This window comes from Bombus fervidus, chromosome 10 (assembly GCF_041682495.2).
Source record: "Bombus fervidus isolate BK054 chromosome 10, iyBomFerv1, whole genome shotgun sequence".
Classification (NCBI taxonomy): Eukaryota; Metazoa; Arthropoda; class Insecta; order Hymenoptera; family Apidae; genus Bombus; species Bombus fervidus.
Window position 1 is genome coordinate 9,186,322 of NC_091526.1, and position 17,472 is coordinate 9,203,793.

The 17,472-nt window shown below is 36.2% G+C and overlaps 2 protein-coding genes across 14 annotated transcripts in view; both read right to left on the reverse strand.

Moving 5' to 3' along the window:
* Positions 1 to 8,149: 8,149 nt before the first annotated feature.
* On the reverse strand, positions 8,150 to 13,155 carry LOC139991740 (neprilysin-1). 3 transcript variants are annotated; one of them, XM_072012077.1, is made up of 18 exons: positions 12,987 to 13,153; positions 12,785 to 12,876; positions 12,545 to 12,706; positions 12,405 to 12,488; positions 11,700 to 11,908; positions 11,419 to 11,640; positions 11,252 to 11,344; positions 11,048 to 11,189; positions 10,861 to 10,972; positions 9,895 to 9,988; positions 9,601 to 9,777; positions 9,432 to 9,532; positions 9,268 to 9,326; positions 9,130 to 9,181; positions 8,990 to 9,057; positions 8,779 to 8,918; positions 8,510 to 8,677; positions 8,150 to 8,419 (listed from the first exon to the last, which is right to left on the reverse strand). In XM_072012077.1, exons 1-18 carry the CDS (start codon positions 13,004 to 13,006, stop codon positions 8,237 to 8,239), a joined length of 2,178 nt encoding a protein of 725 aa, XP_071868178.1. In that variant the 5' UTR covers positions 13,007 to 13,153; the 3' UTR covers positions 8,150 to 8,236. The 3 variants fall into 3 exon arrangements, with proteins under 3 accessions (XP_071868178.1, XP_071868179.1, XP_071868180.1); XM_072012078.1 differs by having other exon boundaries at positions 12,785 to 12,887; positions 12,987 to 13,151; XM_072012079.1 differs by lacking the exon at positions 9,601 to 9,777 and having other exon boundaries at positions 12,987 to 13,155.
* Positions 13,156 to 14,954: 1,799 nt separating this feature from the next.
* Positions 14,955 to 17,472, reverse strand: part of 5-ht1 (serotonin receptor) — a 158,425-nt gene continuing 155,907 nt past the window's right edge. For all 11 annotated transcript variants that reach the window (XM_072012106.1, XM_072012105.1, XM_072012100.1 and 8 more), the window contains one exon: positions 14,955 to 17,254. In XM_072012106.1, coding sequence (XP_071868207.1) covers positions 16,768 to 17,254 — 487 coding nt within the window. In that variant the 3' untranslated portion in view covers positions 14,955 to 16,767. The remainder of the gene's footprint in view (positions 17,255 to 17,472) is intronic.

Sequence of the window (17,472 nt, forward strand, 5' to 3'; positions counted from 1 at the left end):
ACGTAACTAGGTTAAAGAACGATCCAACCGTACTCATTACATTAGCGTAATCAGGCCATTGTTTGCACGATGCGACGGTAAATTACACCTCGTGTCCTTTATTCGTGGCAGTTCTAGTTCTGAATTTTTGAGCAATATAGAATCTGCAAGAGGAACTACGATAAATGAATTGTTTCCTCGGGAAAAGTTTAGTAGTGAAAGTAGCATGAATGAATTCTGTCCTCGTGAAGAAGTTAGAAGCGGAAACACAATGAATGAACGAACTTTGCATTCATCAAAAATTCCCCAAGTATAGCTACAAGGGATAAACGTGATTTCTCTTCGCCGAATACTCAGAAGTGTTAGTTTCTTTTTGTATAAAGATTAAAAGATTTCCGAGGAAAAATTTAAGACAGATTTCAAAGATACATTGCGTTCTAGATTTTTATTACAGCTCAAAATCCCCTTATGTATTGTATACTGTTATCGACACAATAGCTATAAATTTATCAAATTAAGTAATAAAACGCGTAATCCCATAAATGCTACGATACGGAAAAATCACGGATTATGTAAATTGGAATTTAGCATATGGATCAGTACAAATATTATTAGCGACGAAAGCTTCGTTAACTAATATCTTTATTATAAATATGATATATCCGACCTATTGATTGCGTCGTAAATTAATTTTGCTTCCGCTGTCGATCTTAGAATCGATAGAAGTGCTTTTGCTTCGTGAAAAATTCGCTTTGCAAACCTAATATTACTTGAACTGTCGAAATATTCTATACTGTTCTAAAATTCTTTGTCTCTTGCGTTTCTACGTAATAGATTTGTACGTCTTTAACGTGACAAAGTTATAAACGACATTAGTTACCTCGTAAGACATGCTCGAAATTGTCGATGAAAATTAAATTCTATGTCGCGCACGTAGTTTGGATTTCGCATCCGTGTGGAATATTTGCATTCGTTCGGTGTTAAAACCGAGGGAAATTCGTGTATCAGAGATGTTCCTTGCATCGAGCCCTAGCAACGTGGCGTCCATTTCTACCGTTAATAAAGGGAACCGTTGTGACTGTTTAATCTTCGAGCAGACAAACGATCTCGACAGAGAGCGAGGAGGTGAAAGCTGACGAGGAATTCTGCTGGAAATGCAGAGGTGAGACCGCAGACGCGGATGGCGACGCGGCCTCGTTCCCTCACATTCAAGATCTCTGTCCCGCTGACAGGAGAAGGATAGCTTTGCTGGTTAAGCAGTTAATTAAGTAAATTTCCTCTTCGGCCACTTTGTGTCGCCATACATCCATAATTAATACAAGAAGAAGTGTTTCCATTCATTTTCATTATCATCCTCTTATATCCCAGCCACGACATTTACTTCTTTTCCAATTTTTCTTCAAGCTTCACCCTTCAATTTCTCCAAATACTTTATTCCGCAATTTTTTCATAGAACACGTTATGATACAGTCCAGGGAATTTTGGTAATTTTGATCTTTAATCGATATGAAGTAAAAAGCTTCGAGAATTTATTTATCACACCCCCGTTTATAAACATTAAAACAAGTAAGAAGAATAAAATAAAAAAACCAACAAAGTAAACCAACCACAGGGTAAGAGGAATTAAGGAACTGATTTTTAAACTGAGATATTCTCGATACTGTTAATTATCTCGGAAAATGTTTCAGATATAAGTCGAGTCGATGCATCTGTAGATTCTCAAGGGAAAATTATTAACCTACTTATGTCAACAAATTATTAATTTAGTAGATATTTTAACTTTCAGTTTGTAAAACTTATCGTATGATAAACAAGGAAAGGCGCGAGGAACTGCTACCGTATTTGGTTTTCTTGTCCTTCATACTGTAAGTTTTACGAATTAAAAATTAAAGTATCTAGTAAAAGAATAGTTTTCCGACAAAAGTAGGTTTATAAGTTTCTATAGAAAATCTCCAGCTGCGTCGATTAACGTATTAAAAGAGATATAATTCGATTAAAAAAAAACAAAGTTGATCTCCACATGATTTTATGCACCCACCTACAAAGAAGCTAATAACGTCCCCTTGAAGCCATTTAATTTTAATCTAAAACATTTTCCCATACAATTAATAGTATGGAAAATATTTCACCTTAAACTCTTAGGTGTCTTTATATATATATATTCTATATTATAACAAAAAATCTGATTTATTGTAAATAGCAGATCCAAAATACCCTGTCGTTGATATTATGAATTAACACATTGAAATAAATTGGTATTTATTTTATTATTGGCTTAGTAGCTAACGTAACGCTAAAATCCATTAGAATCTGTGAACTACCAATTTATTAATCTCACAGAGTAGATAAAAGATGATATCTGTAGGTATCTACAGAAACTGCAGAATTAATCTCAATTCCCTTCCCAGCCACTTTATATCGCCACGCATCCGCCATCAGTGAGGAAACCGACATGTTACCATTTATTTTGTCTCTTATATCCTAAGCCGTGAAATTTATTTCCGCTTCAATTCTTGCCCGACCGATATTAGTTAACTCGGAGCTTAAACAAACATCGATTGCCGCGACGAATAAATCTTTATCGTAGGATCATTCAGACACTTTGTCACCCCATTTTCATTTCTTCGTTTCTGTCGCGTTCGTTTCGCTCTTTCATCGATCCTTAAGATATACAGTGCGAATAAATTACAGCGTGCGCGATTACTTCCTACAGTTGGTAATACCAGTTGGACAGTAACGGAGAGATTTATCACGAGAACTGATTAGAGAGTCAGCGATGGCTATTAAAAGTTTGACCGTGTAATTCGTGTTGGGCGTTCGAAGATAACCCTTGGGAACGATCGCGCACGCCGGACCTGCATCAGTGATTAGTCGAGATTTTTCTCTGACAATCTGCGTACTACGAGTTGGATACTGAGATCTTAATTAAGATAATGACGATTATAGTGGCTCCGTTGCTTTTTGCTTGTAAAAACAAAAACTAGGAAGGTGGAGTTATCTGAGTCACCTAAGCTTCGATCTTTTAAAATTTAATCTACAACTTTACACAGAATAATCAAGCTTATTGTTCGCTATGAATCACTATTAGTCTTTATAAATAGCGTTTGCAGTAACGAAGAAATGAGAAAATATCGTGTACGCTTAGGTCTAACAGGAAAAAATATCAAAAAAAGAAAATACATATATATATATATATATATGAAAAGTGATAAATATAGTTGTAGAAACTTCTTTCTTTTCGATGAATATATTATATTTCACAGTTTTCTCACGAGTAAGTTTGATAGTCTGGTTGCAAATGTGAATCGTTTAAAAATTGTTCGTAATCGGATTTGGCGAATTACAAGGCAAACTATTTATTTAACTGGACTCGGATAGCCTTACCTTATTTGTCAAATAGTAATTATAGCAGTTACGTCGTGGAAATTCCGCCGTGCGTGAAAATAAAAGGTAGCAATTGAGAATTACGTAATTAACACGGGGCGAATTAAAGAGAGAGAATTTTACGAGAATTTAACACGCGATCTCGTAACTTCACACGTACAAAATGGGAAAAGACCGAGTTTTCTCTCGTTTGCCGCGGTGAAGTAAATCGATCTGAGTTGAGACGCGTTTCACGCTCAAGTTACTCGTGTAAATTTTCGCGATTCCCCGCGGTCTTTCAATATTCCGCGAAAGATAGGTGAGTTTCTATGCAGATGCACCAAAGAAATGCGCGATGCCAAGTCCGAGCTGACAGTGAGCGAATCCGAGAAGGAAGCAATGAGGCTGCAGTACAAGAAATCCCTTGACCGCCGCGAAACCGAGAAGGAGCAATTAGAATTCCAAGTAACGCCAATTATTCTTGAATTCCTGTTTTTCCTGTCCCTTTCCCTTTTTTCCTTTTTCTCATTCTCTTCGTTTATTTTTTACTTATTTTGATGTTACAAATTTATACTGACGTTTAATGATAAAGGAAAGAGGTTTAATCCCTTCATAATGTACTCGAGCGATGAAAAATTCAGAATGAGCGACTCAGGAGGCAATTGGGAAACTTGATGAAAAAATCACCTATGAATTTATGGTAGATATATTCGTAGGGACCCTTGCCCTCTAGTTTTCGTACGCTACGAAAAAATATCTTACGATTAGGGAGACAAATAAAGTAATGGCCGGTTTATTAGAACAAAAATCATTGCGTAAACTGAAGACATTTCTAACGAAAGAAAGTAGTGAAACTCAACGAGTAGGTAGTTATATCTTAATCATAGCGAATGTCTTAGGATATGAAATTTCTAATACCATATGGTGAACTGTAAAACCATAATGATATAAGTGAAGACACTGAGAATATGAATTTAAACGCTTATTTCGTTTCTTACAAGTATTCCCTCAGTTTCGTACTTAATTAAGAAGCGAAGATACTGAGAATATGAATTTAATCACTTATTTCGTTTCTTATAAGTATTCCCTCAATTTCATGCTTAATTAAGAAGCGAAGATACTGAGAATATGAATTTAATCACTTATTTCGTTTCTTACAAGTATTCCTTCAGTTTCATACTTAACTAAGATATAATTTTACACTCTGCCGTGATACGTTAAAAGGTATAATGAACTTCCTATATTAATAATCGCGAAACATTATTCTATGAAAGATACGAACTCACTTACACCACTATGATTTCTATAATCTACCCAAGTCACCCCTGTATCACACTGTGAAAGGTTTTGCTCTCTAATGAGAGAAAATCCAAGGCTAAAAAATAAGGAGCCAAGGGGAAGAACAAGCAGAAAAAGTCGATTGTGATAAACAGGGATGTGGTGTGTAAGTTTTACCCATGTCGGTAATATGTGTCTGATAAGAACTCAGATATATGGTTGTCCCGCGAAAATAGGGTTTAGCTATGGATTAGAGTTCCGATCTTGATTTGCAGTTGGTCAAGTAACTTTAAATCAAAGTTCTTCTTCGTTTGCTATACATATAGCTTTATGAGACTACCTACGGTGTATCGACGCGATATAATGTAATGGATCGGGAAAACTTGTGCAAAAGGATCATGTTCGGCGAGCTAAGATATCGAAGCATCGGTTCACTTTCTTCATTAACCGTGGGCCATAGTTTCAACTGAACTTTGAGCCATCAGGCCAACAGTACACGGAAGTCCCTAGATTGATTTTGCTTTATCCAACTGAAATTGTTTCGGAATCGTGTTCGATGCAGTTTAACTTCGACGATCTGGCGAGGATCGATATATTCCGCGTGGCGTATTCTGCGTTGGTCTTTCGTTGATTGAAATGAAAAAAAAAAAAAAAAAAAAAGAAAGAAATAAATGGAAAGTAGAAGCTTAGTAGCAGAGGTTGATACGATGATCGTTTGGTTTTGGTAGTGAAATTTTCACGTTTGCTACCTGAAGGTACCGTTAACATTCCATTTGCAATAATTTTCAATCGATTTACATTCTTACATGTCGAATATTCTCTTTTAGCATTTTAAAGATGTAAATATTTAGAAGGCAAACTATTTGGTGTTGGCTCAATTAGCGGACCGGTGACAGTTTTACCTCCTTGAGCAACTTAACTCAGCCTGTCTCTGATAGTTCAATGAGCATCACGCTGATGGAGATGCCACGAAAGTCAGCAAGTTGGAAGTGCAAGAGGCAACTGCACGCGTTCACAGATTGCCAATGTGTCGAGACACTGAGTTAAGTGCTTGTGACAGGTTGTTTAACTAGAACGATCTATCTCTCTAATCTGCATCTAAGCACAGTGTATATGGGTAACTTGGAATAAGCTTGCATTTTATGGAAATAAAGTAGATAAGAAGAAATCGTACTTGGGTCTCGATTTTCAATCAAACATTAATTGTGCCAGTAGCATCTACGTGATCTTAGTAATTGGAAGGAAAAGAAAACCGGAATGCGTCGTTGATCGGTCGATGGAAAGTTACATCAACTAGTGCTTTTATTCGCTGGCTCATTTTTTCGTTAGCGAGACGTATCACAAAGTCTAGGAATACACTTTTCTTATTTTATTGACAAGAAATGTTACACAGTGTAACGTAGAGAGGAACTTCTATTTTCCAAAGATCAAGTCGTAAAGTATCTAAAACTTCTCAAAATAACAATACCCCGTGTCGTAACTGCAGTTTAACAGTTAAAACCGAGAGATCAAGAAGAGCTCAATCTGATATCGCGTTTCATGGTCTTTTATTAGTTGAACGAAGCACGAGGCGAGGCGAAGGAGCTGAAGACTCGAATTTCACATATCTTGGAGCTGTTGACGCGACAGATTGCCACCCAAGAAAAACAATTCCTGGAGCTGACGCAGACTGTCAAGGATCTGGTGAGGGAGAAATCGCAATTGCAGAATGCCCTGGCCGAGCAACAGGGAGAAACCGATGCTCTGAAGAGCGAATCTCAAAGAACAAGGGAACTACTCGAGGCGAAGAGATTGGAACGGTGCAAAGATAACGCGAGAAAGGTTCATCAGGCTTGTCAAACCGTGGACATCGAGATTACTTCGTAAGGAAACACTATGAACGGGTCGAAAACTATAGGATGGATTTTATTGTACAGCATAAATAAGAGAAATCCAGTAAAGTTTCATTTTTTCCTCTTGGCGAAGAAAAATACTGGTTTCTATAAAGTATGTTTATGTAGGAGATTGTAGGAAGAAAATGAACTTTACTCTCAAGTAGTGTGGTAAAGGATAAATCACAGACATAATACTCGTATACTTTCTTCAACGAGATTTTCATTTTTTTCACCAGAGTCTTGCACTTCACGCTAGCCGTTTTTATATACTTTTACAATGTAGGACTGATTTATCAGCCAAACTTTTTTACAATATAATCTTTTATTTATTAAGTGAAAGATTGCAATCTACATAGAGAATTATTCTGCTTTTCAAATGTTATAATTAGTACTCAGTTGTATAATTATAGTTAAGTTATAATTCGTAATTAGTTGTTAAATGCATAAATATCTATTTATTTGTCAATGATTTAACTCGCATCACACCAGTTCAGACCAGTTTCACACGATCATTTTTATTTCATTTAGAAGGATTAGCTCTCATTTCGAATTTTACCGCAATGTTATTTCGACAGCGGCATCCAGAAGGAATCCGATAAGGAAACCATCTCGTGTCGTCTGCAAAATGTACGTATCAAGGGTAAAAATGACCTGGACGAACCTACCACAGAGGGGACGTTATTGAGGGAGCTATTCTTCAGGAAACCGAGCGTCGGTGAAAGCGAAAACCTAGATATCATCCCTGTTCTGTCGGACACTGACTTGCAAGCTAAACCTACCAACTCTATCCTCTTCCCTTAATGTGTTATTGAAATACGCTCTCGTTTTAGTTAAAAAATCTTAATAAAAGTCCGAGCCATTATTCACGCCTTGTTCTCTCAATAGGATCACACAATCTTATCAGTGGTAAAAATACCACACATAGATATTTTCCCGATACAAATCACCACATTTTATCCAAAAATCTCCATCGGTTCCTGAGAAATTCGCTTTAAAAAATTTTTCAGGAAAGCGTCGTACTGGCTGATGGTAAAAAGGAAATTTCTAAATCGATAACGCAGATGGGACTATGAAAATGACTAAGAAAATTGATTAAGGACGTGACATTAAATGGAACTTTGCGTTTCAGATTACGAAATACCGACCTGTCGAAAAACCAGTATTTCTTGCGTTTTCTACGAATTATCACAGTCATCATTGATAGTCTTACCGACGAGATACAGAATAGACGTGGCATTTGTGACATTTGTGGCGTCCGACTACCGATGTTTTGCTGTTTTACCGATACAATTGTTAGAATTTTTGTATCTATTGCTGCTCCATATTCGAAACTCGAGGTATGAGAATGCGCGCCTTGTTCTCACTTTTGATACCAACAGCCATCAAAGGGAAAGTTGCACCTCCGCGTAGGCCAAACTCTTTTCAACTACGAATATCATCAGTGGGTCTTGCGCCTTTACTTTTTCGTTACGAAGTCTCTCGTGCGTTACTATTTCCATTGCGTTATCAATTTTTAGCGTTATCATCGTATTATATTAGTATAAGATTATATAAGATTTGTAATAGTTGTATCTATCGCACTATCTACGTCTGATAACATATAATTAACAGCCGATTTGAGAACACAAAGAGGAAAATAGACGCACATTTTTCACTTCGTTCCATTTCTCTATTTTATTGCTGCAATAGCATGTTGAATTGAATCGAATGATTGAATTGAACATTTAATTGAAATGTACCTACTATATCTTCCATATGTTACACTTCTTCTTGGGACTCATAGGGCTGCCCAAAGGACAGGAAAATGTAGCTGTGAAATCCTCGTTGTTCGAAAGAGCTCCTATGCATCTTAATCGTCCAATACTATGTATGTCTAATTTGGCATCTGTGACTAACGTTTGGGAATCTCTGGTTTCACACCATAACTTAAAGAAAAAGAAGAAAAATCAAATGAAAAGCAAACTAAAGCATAAAATACACCGAAGAAAGGTTTTATTTTTTATTAAAATGCGTACATTGGCAGACGATAGAAAGAAAATTTGATCATTGTTGAACATTTCCAAGCCGGGCAGTGTTGATTCTGGCTTGCCGTTTATTATTTCTCTTCGTTTGTACGCTTTAAACACAGTTTTTAATCCCATGGTATCTGGCATATTTTCGTCGAAAGTCTGATTGCCATAATTCTGTTCGATAATTGACATATCAGTAATATTTATGTTTGATTATACAATTCTTGATAAATATTTATCGCAACGATACCGTCGTGAATGAGATAAATTATTACCTTGACTCTTGGACCAGACGATGTCCCATCCAAAGTATAGTTATCGTACTGATCAACGAAACACTGAGCACTTTTATAGTATTGCTTCGTCATTTCATCTGGCCAGTTTATTTCCTCGCCACGTTCATTGAAAAGACGCCCTGAAAATATCTGTAAGTTAATGAAACAGTCATAAAAATGATATAAATTTTGACGAAATAGAGCTACTTACTTAGCTCGTCAAATGGATGATGCAATTCGTGAGCTAATAAAAACCCAGTCAACGCGTAATTAATCGTACTGAAGGAAAAGATATCGTAATTAAAGATTCAGTGACCGAATGAGAATTTAAAGGGAAATTTTTTGACGTACTTTGGTTGGTTCTTGCTGAAAAATGGTTCCTGTAAATTCGCCAAGGGTACAGCTGTACAATTAGAAAAATCAAACCTTAGCGGCTTGATATATTACGTGTGTTTAATATATAAATATAGCAAAATAAATGGCACTTACTAATCGAATTCGACTGGCTCAAATAAATTGCATTGAGAGTCAAAGGATCGATAATCCATCTATAAATAAAAAGACAAATAAATGCTAAACATTAGATTATAACAATATATAATTAATGTAAATTATAAGTTCAGATTAAATTAATTTTAAATACGAATATTTACGGTTCCGCTATATCTTTATGCTTCAAAAGGCGCAATTCCTTTAATTTATAATATCTCTGAACCTCCAATGCATTTTCAAAATACCTCGGTCCCATTGTAAGCTGTAAATTAAAGTTAAACCATGAAACTTTCTATTCTCAAGATTATTATGAATAAAAGATTGACAAACATTTGCAGAATAATTTTCCATGATAGTAGCGTTATTATACCAATCCGGGTAACCAATATTTTTTTTTATAAACTTAATTCTTCTCAAAGCCAAATCTTTTATCTCCTTGTTCGCCCAATTCGATTCTTTAATTTCTATCTTCATTTCCTCTTCTATGTCATCCAACGCATTCAATGCCTGGTTTATCAGAAAACAAAAGTCTTATCTGTATAATTTAATCTGTCGGTCTAACTTATAACATAATTCTTAATTTGCACCCTTATTCTGTCCATGTAAATGGTACGAGAATTTTACCGTTTCTATCATGTCGTCGGAGAAATATCTTCTTGCGTATTCCATGTGCGCTACGACTTTCGTTAATTCCATCTTCTTGATGCACCAGTCCGACCTACGAATAATTCGAAAATAATCGCGCCACCCGCAACCAGGTAATTCGAATGGCTAATTTAAATTAAATCAGCGCCACGTGCCGCTACATACGTGCACGTCATAATCTTAATTGCGCCATATTCGTATTTTACTCGAGTCGCTGTTCTACTTTCCACAGATGCTTCAAATTTAACGCGAGATGTTTTCTGATTATTCAGTGCTTTCTAGATTCCATGTCGTTGGACTACGAACGCTTATGCAACTTCATACAATCGAAGAAACAAGTTGTTAAAATTCATACAAGAAATCGGGAATTTGTAAATTTGTAAATTACAAAATTTCTATGAAAAATTCCGAATTTAGAAGTTTTTCAGTTATGAAATTCCTATAAAAAAACGTAGAAAAATTATAATTACAGAACGTAGAGAGAAGTTTGTTTCACTCACGGAATATTATAAAGAGCACTGCACCGTGTTTATTTTATACACCAGCGTACATTATGTACGTTCCGTGCATTCCTGAACTTTTAATCTTTCCACGCTACGTATACTTTAGTAAATTATTAATTGATATATTTAATATGATAAACAAATTTGGAGTGAAACTACTCTCAACTTTTAATGTATTACGTGCATTAAAATTTCTTCTTTTCTATAAAACAAAACCACCCTATTACACGTATATCTATTATTAATAATTAACACAAATTAGTTTCTCTTACAAGCTAAAAAAGGTTTGCTCTTGAAAGAATTAAATTTCACACAAATTTATAAACATTCGTAGTCTATTCAGCATAAGTCAATTGCAATTCATTTCGATCAATACTTCAACTCTACATTGTCTTCTATATTGATTCTATTTTATAAAAGTTCTATAATCTGTTATACGAACCTGTTTTGTTGCGCGTTTGAATCATTTCCAGTCATTTTCTCATCCAATTCTCTCATTTCGTCGGTAGTCTCTGTGATCATCGATGAAACGAAGCTCCAATGAAGATAATTCACTGTTTGACAAATAATAAATGCATTGAACAAATATTGTGAACAATTATATTCGTCTTAAATCATTATGATTTTACCTATGGTTCTGCTTGGAGTATCATCGAGTAAGGGAATTAATTTCTCGTAATAATCAGGTGAGGTTACTTTTAACATCGTGTCTTCAGAGATATTGATACCCGATTCATTAAAAATGTCCATTATCTTGTCTATCCAATTTACCTGTAAGAAATACTTTTGTCAATTAACGACTCACCGAAAACCATTAAAAATAAAATATTTACCATAGATTTCTGTGTACGTGGCTTTAAATTATCGTACCATTTTTGGAAGCCTGCCACAGTCATATTTACATAATCATTTACCATACTACTTATCTGTAAATTGTTGTTATAATTTTAGTTGGTGACAGAGTCCATAGTAAAATAACTGTTTTTTAAATTAATGAAACCTTCAACAATTTCCATTCGAAATTAAATATATCTTCAATTTCCTCTTCTAACTGGCTCCTTGTTATATTAAATCCTCCAGCCTCAGCTGTTTTCGAAATTATCTTCACAATGTAGTTCCAATAACTACAATCTCTTTTATCAGTGACTGTAAGTGTCTCGTTATCAGCTGCGAAAAATTCTTCGAGCATCCACGAATACGGTGGCATGTTGGGAACGTCTAACTAGAAATGTTTGAAGGAATTTCCAAAATTGTTACGTGCGAATAGAATCGATTACTCACAACCACAGTCTCCTCTTTGGTATCACCATACGCCGTTACTCGGACATCATGCAACAAATTAGATCCTCTCAAATGAGCATAATAATCGTCGATATTCTGCCATTTCTGTTCATCGTCGTTCCACTTGTTTTTTCCTATTATTATCGGCCATCCACCGATTTCATTCAATATGAAGAGTATCGGTTCCATACCTCGCTTGTTCATTTCCTCTACGAACAGTGGAAAATTATCGAACCGATAAAAATTTCATGGATAATTTCTTTATAATGAAATTTAACATTTCCAATCGTTAAAGTATAATATCCTATAAGACCAGGGCAAACGTACCGGAACAGTCGAAATTAGCGATGTCTACATTTTTATAGGAATTTTATGGATAATTATTATAACTTTCATTAAATCTTAATATCTTGTAGATGTTTTATAACTTTAGAAAATTTACAACAATTTCTACTTTGGATAGAAATTTTATAACTTACAAGTCTTATAATTTCCCATTTTTCCATAGAAATTTCATAAATTTTCAAAACGTTAACATTTATGTATTTTGTATTTTTTATGCATTTCTTCAATTAGCTTTCATTTCAATTTCTCTGGTATTTTATATTTAAGTCATCAATAATTCCAGTACTAATTTCGAATTAATTATTGTCTATCGCGTAGTGTCCAATCGTTTATAGATTAGTAATTTAATTAGATCACTACCTGTGTCCATACAAGTTTTGTACCATTGTTTCGCAAGCTTTACCGGTGTGATTTCGTCGCCTCGTAACTCCATCTTCATCATTTCTGCAAAATTCTGTTCGTTATCCCCAAAGGGAATTTACGAAACGGGTGAAACTTACCGTCGATTCTTCTTTTGTTCTCGCTGTCAGAAATGGCCCGCAATTGCCAGGAATTCTCTCCAAGTGGAAGCGAATGTATCGTTGGCCAGTTGCCGCATGCATATTCATAGAAGTCCACGCAGGGATCAGCGGATGCGTTCATGTTCGTTAGTATCCTCGTAGCTGTTTTATACGATCGTCAAAGAAAACGTTTCCTTATTATTTTCTCCCAGCTGTTTTCTATTTTGAATAAAACTTTACCGAATTTTTTACACTCCTCAGTTAAGCACACGGAACGTCCATCGTTTGTTACGTCGGTCGCTCTTGCATCGATGAAAATTATCAAAGAGAATCTGTATAACAACTGAGAATGATTTTGTCTGATTCTACATAATTGTCGTAATAGTATAATTGAAATGAAATAATTTGAATAAAAAGGAAAATAAATTGAATTGTCACGTACAGGCAAATTTCAAGCAACATCGTCTGCGAAATAATACCGTTAATGTTCACGACGACACTAATTATCGAATCTGAATTTCCAGCGTTTATTACAGAGCCAAATAGCCGATAATAATTTTGTATCACGGAGGCGTTATACGATATCTCTATTAATCGGTCATTCGAATGATTTTTGCATCGACATTTCCCCGTACATTTGTCGTCGTGCAATTCGTTGCCAGACAAAATTTCGAAAATAATTTCTTCTCATATTATCAGAAAATCAAATCATACACAACGTATTTAATTTCTGTCTATCGGTTGTCTCTAAAAAGATATTTCAAAAACGTTTAGCGCCTCTGTCAGCTTTTAAACGAAACATCGATTGTCAATATAGCGAATTGCTGATTAGGAGTAATAGTATCAGTATTTCCTGGCCAGTGACTCGAACATTTCTGCATATATCGCGACTGTAATGTTTCACCAGATTCTGTTTGCTTTGGTGACGTTCCACTGTCGTCGAAAATAATAAAGACATATCGTCCAATTACGAGAGGGAACATCCGCTATATTATTCGATCGATGTGTCGCCGCTAATAATTATCGCTCATCAGTATGTTCGACGGTGAAATACAGCATGGTAACCGCCGAACAATTCATTCGTTAAATCAACAAAAATTCTCACGTCGACGAACAAGAACCTCTGATAAAGCCCGAGTGGAAATTTTCTCTCGTTTTCTCACGATGCAACAACGCGGTTGATAAACAGCTTTCTTTTTTAAGAAAATAACAAAAAAAGAGAGAGAGAGAGAGAAAGAAAGCGGACAAGCTGATAGGAAGCAAAGAACGGACTATCTAGTTGACGTCAGCCAAACGATTTAGCCAACGGTTTTTCAAACTGTTGCATTTATTTACATCAGTGATTGCAAAGAAATAATATACATACGAAGCATCGTTGTAAACGTTCTGGTATTTTTTTCGTTTCTCGTCTCGTGTTTCCTCGCCTCTCTTTTTTAAAACGTATGTATGTTTCCTACGTTTTTACGCCACATTCGAACACCATGGGACTTCTCCTCGACCTCGTTTATTTTAATATTGCATCATCGAAAAAGGGCGCAATCTTAAGCTAATTAAATCGCTGGACAAATAGTACACATTTCTGTACTACAGTCGCTTAGTATACGGTTTCTTCGTTCATCTCGCTGTTTCTTATTTTATTTCGATCTTCGCATTGCTCTACAGAGTTCGAAGGATCTACCATCGAACGCTGATATAACTTGCTAGTAAATAGAGTATGCATTCGTACATAGTAAGGCGTTATTGGACGATCGTTGATACAATCTTCTGACGATTTACGAACACGTAGCTTGTCACTTTACGTGTCTGGATATAAGATTTTGGGAACTTGATAAAAGAAAAATGATGTAAAAATAAGTAGAATAATTAGGTCGTTGAAATGGAAGGGAAAAGCAAAGAGTGCATGGAATTAAAATAAACAGATGCAGAGTCAATTGAAATATTGTAATAAATATTCAGAGAAGGGAAAAGTGTTCGGTAAAACGTTGTGCTATAAAATTACGATAAAAGACTGAAAGGACAGAGATCTATAAAAATCAAGAATAGAATGTAGAATCAAACGAAACATTGATTCGTCCCGTTCTTATTATATCACCATACGGAGAGAACGAGACGAATATATGTTATAATTTAATATTAACGCAAATATTCAGGAAGAAAGGAAAACTTATTCATTGGAAAATCGCATAAACGTTTAAACATATTAAGGATGAAATTAAAGGTGCAAAGAATTACACAAAGAGCGCGATCGATCGAAATATGAATGAAAATATCCAGAAGGAAAGGAAGAGGCGTTTAATAAAAAATTTGATTAAAGCTAAAGCTGCAGTGAATTATTAAAAATTACGACTGAGATATCAAAGAAATTGGAAAGAAGGAAGGAACCAATTATTCGATGAAAGATTTTTTAAAAATCAAGCAGCTTATAAAATGTGTTTGCTTCTTCGAAGAAAACACGATTCAGATCTGTATGCACGATCGTGGAACATTAACAGAGCGTGGAAGACGGTCTCTTCCGACGTGTCCCGCGTCAAATCGAAATCGCGAGCAATCGAACGCGACACGGAAGCGCAAAATTTCGATCACCTGCTACTCGAGAACAACGATGCGAACTAGCTGGCGCAAGCTGATCGACCTGGCCGCCTTTTTCTTTATCACCGATTCATTTAAATACCTTAGGGAAGGAAGATTATTTGCTATAGAAACGCCATAGTATTTACAACAGGACGACGTTAACGCGTCGTTCTGATTCACGAATTCAATGGAACATCAGTGGAAACTACGATACCATTTTTTTTTTTACTTCTTTTTTCTTTTTTGATGAAGAGAAATCGACCATCTATTTTCATTGTCGATGACCTAACTCTATGTTATCTTTAATCGATATCATTTTTTTTTTGTTTTTTTTTTAAGACGATCTCAGAACGATTTTGTGAGCAGCAACGAAAAAAATGAACGTTTATACATATGTACGCGATAGTTGTTGCGTATTTCGTTACGTTATTCGTGACGCCAATATTTCGAACGATTCGAGCAATCAGGAGAAATTAATCGATTTTAATTACCTTTCCTCTCGACGTGCCTCGGTAAATATACGATAGTTCTAATTTACATACGATCGCATAATAGATCGTTGACGTGTCGTCTAATTAAATCACCAGCAATTTCTGTGGAACTAGGAATTACAGTAAATCGAATGAAATTTTCCTGTTTCATCGTACGTTAATCGTAAAGCATGAGTTACTAGACAATTCTATTCAAACGACGTTACCTTCATTGAAATCTTGAAATAATCGATCGGAACTATCGTAAAGGCGTCAACTGGGTCACTGGTAATCCACCAATCCGAGATTTCAATCGCTCTCTCGTTTCTCCGCTTTTGATCCGCCCCATTCTGTTCGAAAGTATTTTGGCGGTCCTTCCAGTCGTTAATTAAACGTTAGTAGATAAAGTATCTTTATTTTATCGTTAGACATATCCGAGGAATACAGAGCTATTTCAAAGACGGGATTCTTCGCGTCAGATGCAGCGTTATATTAGAAACAGTCGTTTCGATAGAAACAGCCGTCGAATCGGCCACGTACAATGTCTTTTAGTTTCTAAAAATCGCGTCGTTGCACGGGAAACTTTTCCGGGCAACGTCGACTAAGTGTAAATTTTGAACACATTCGCTGCTATGTATTTAAATATTACTTGTCCATTTCTGGAGTTGCAAATTTTTGTTCATCGAAAGCGTCCTTCTTTATCTTGAGTAACAATTATTTCTTTATTCCACGCTTCCCTCTAGTCTTTTTAGGTCATTCTATAACACGCGAAAGCTCAACAGTTGCGCCAGTAGAGCCTCCTACTGTGAAATAATCAGAACGACGTATCATGTGCGTCAACGGGATCGCTAATCCTTAGATAATTAAATCGACACACAATATACGTCAATAGCAGCGAAAGTGTTAACCTCGATCAGCATCCAAATGGCCGTTAAACTCGTCGTTCCAACGGAATCTTTCAGGGGACAAATCTCTACGGTATCTCTAAGGTTTGCCTATGTATGATACGGCATTTGAACGTAGCACTTGAACTATTCCAAAGGAGAGGAAGGAATTAATAATAACTGTTTTATGTACAAGATGATCGTTCATCATTCATCCATGCATCTGTTCAATTTCACTCACTCGCACACTGCTCATTCTCTTGTCGCGTTTCATTTTTCATCGAATTTAAATCCACTGTCAGCGAATTATCCTGGAACCACCGCAAAGCATCCTCTTGAAGGCTTGCCTGAACTCTGGTGAAAATACCGTGTATATCACAGGGTTCAGGGTGCTGTTGAAGTAGCCCAGCCACAGGAAGACGCTCGCTATTAGCTCCGGTGGCTCGCAGGCCTCGCACGTGGCACGAAGCAACGCGACCAAGAAGAAAGGCAACCAACACGCGACGAACGCCCCGGTGATTATCGCCAGCGTTTTCGCAGCTTTCCTCTCGCGTTTCGACTCGATCGTCTCGCGTGTTCTCTTGCTCGAGGAGGTCGAATGGCTGCTAGAAGGATTGGTGACGGTGGTCGTCGTGGTGGTCGTTGTCGTTGACACCGTTGACGGTGTAACGGTGGTCGACTGCGTCGCATTCGCGCCGTTGTACGACGACGACTTCTCCGGCGAGATCGACGAATGGTCCGGCGTGGATCTTGTTATGGTGAACGCTGTTGACTCCTCCCTCGGTCTGAAATGTACATCAGTTTTAATCAAGCTGCAATTAAAATTATTTTTGACCTCCTTAGGTGGATAGAGATATTTTATACTGTCATACAAAAGCACAGGGATGTTCCATTGTGTTTCATAGAACGTAAATTTCATTAGAAAATTAGCAATACGCCTGTGTTAATCGAATGAGAATTAAAATCGATTCTGCAGTATTGGCTTGATAGAAATATTCTATGT

What these genes read in the sequence shown, in the direction of transcription:
- LOC139991740 (XM_072012077.1), bottom strand. Translation starts at nt 13,006, where the DNA reads ATGTTGCTTGAAATTTGCCT. An exon ending in TACTCCAAGCAGAACCATAG is followed by an intron (nt 10,973 to 11,047) that starts GTAAAATCATAA and finishes TTTGTCAAACAG; the next exon opens with TGAATTATCTTCATTGGAGC. An exon ending in CCGACGACATGATAGAAACG is followed by an intron (nt 9,778 to 9,894) that starts GTAAAATTCTCG and finishes CTGATAAACCAG; the next exon opens with GCATTGAATGCGTTGGATGA.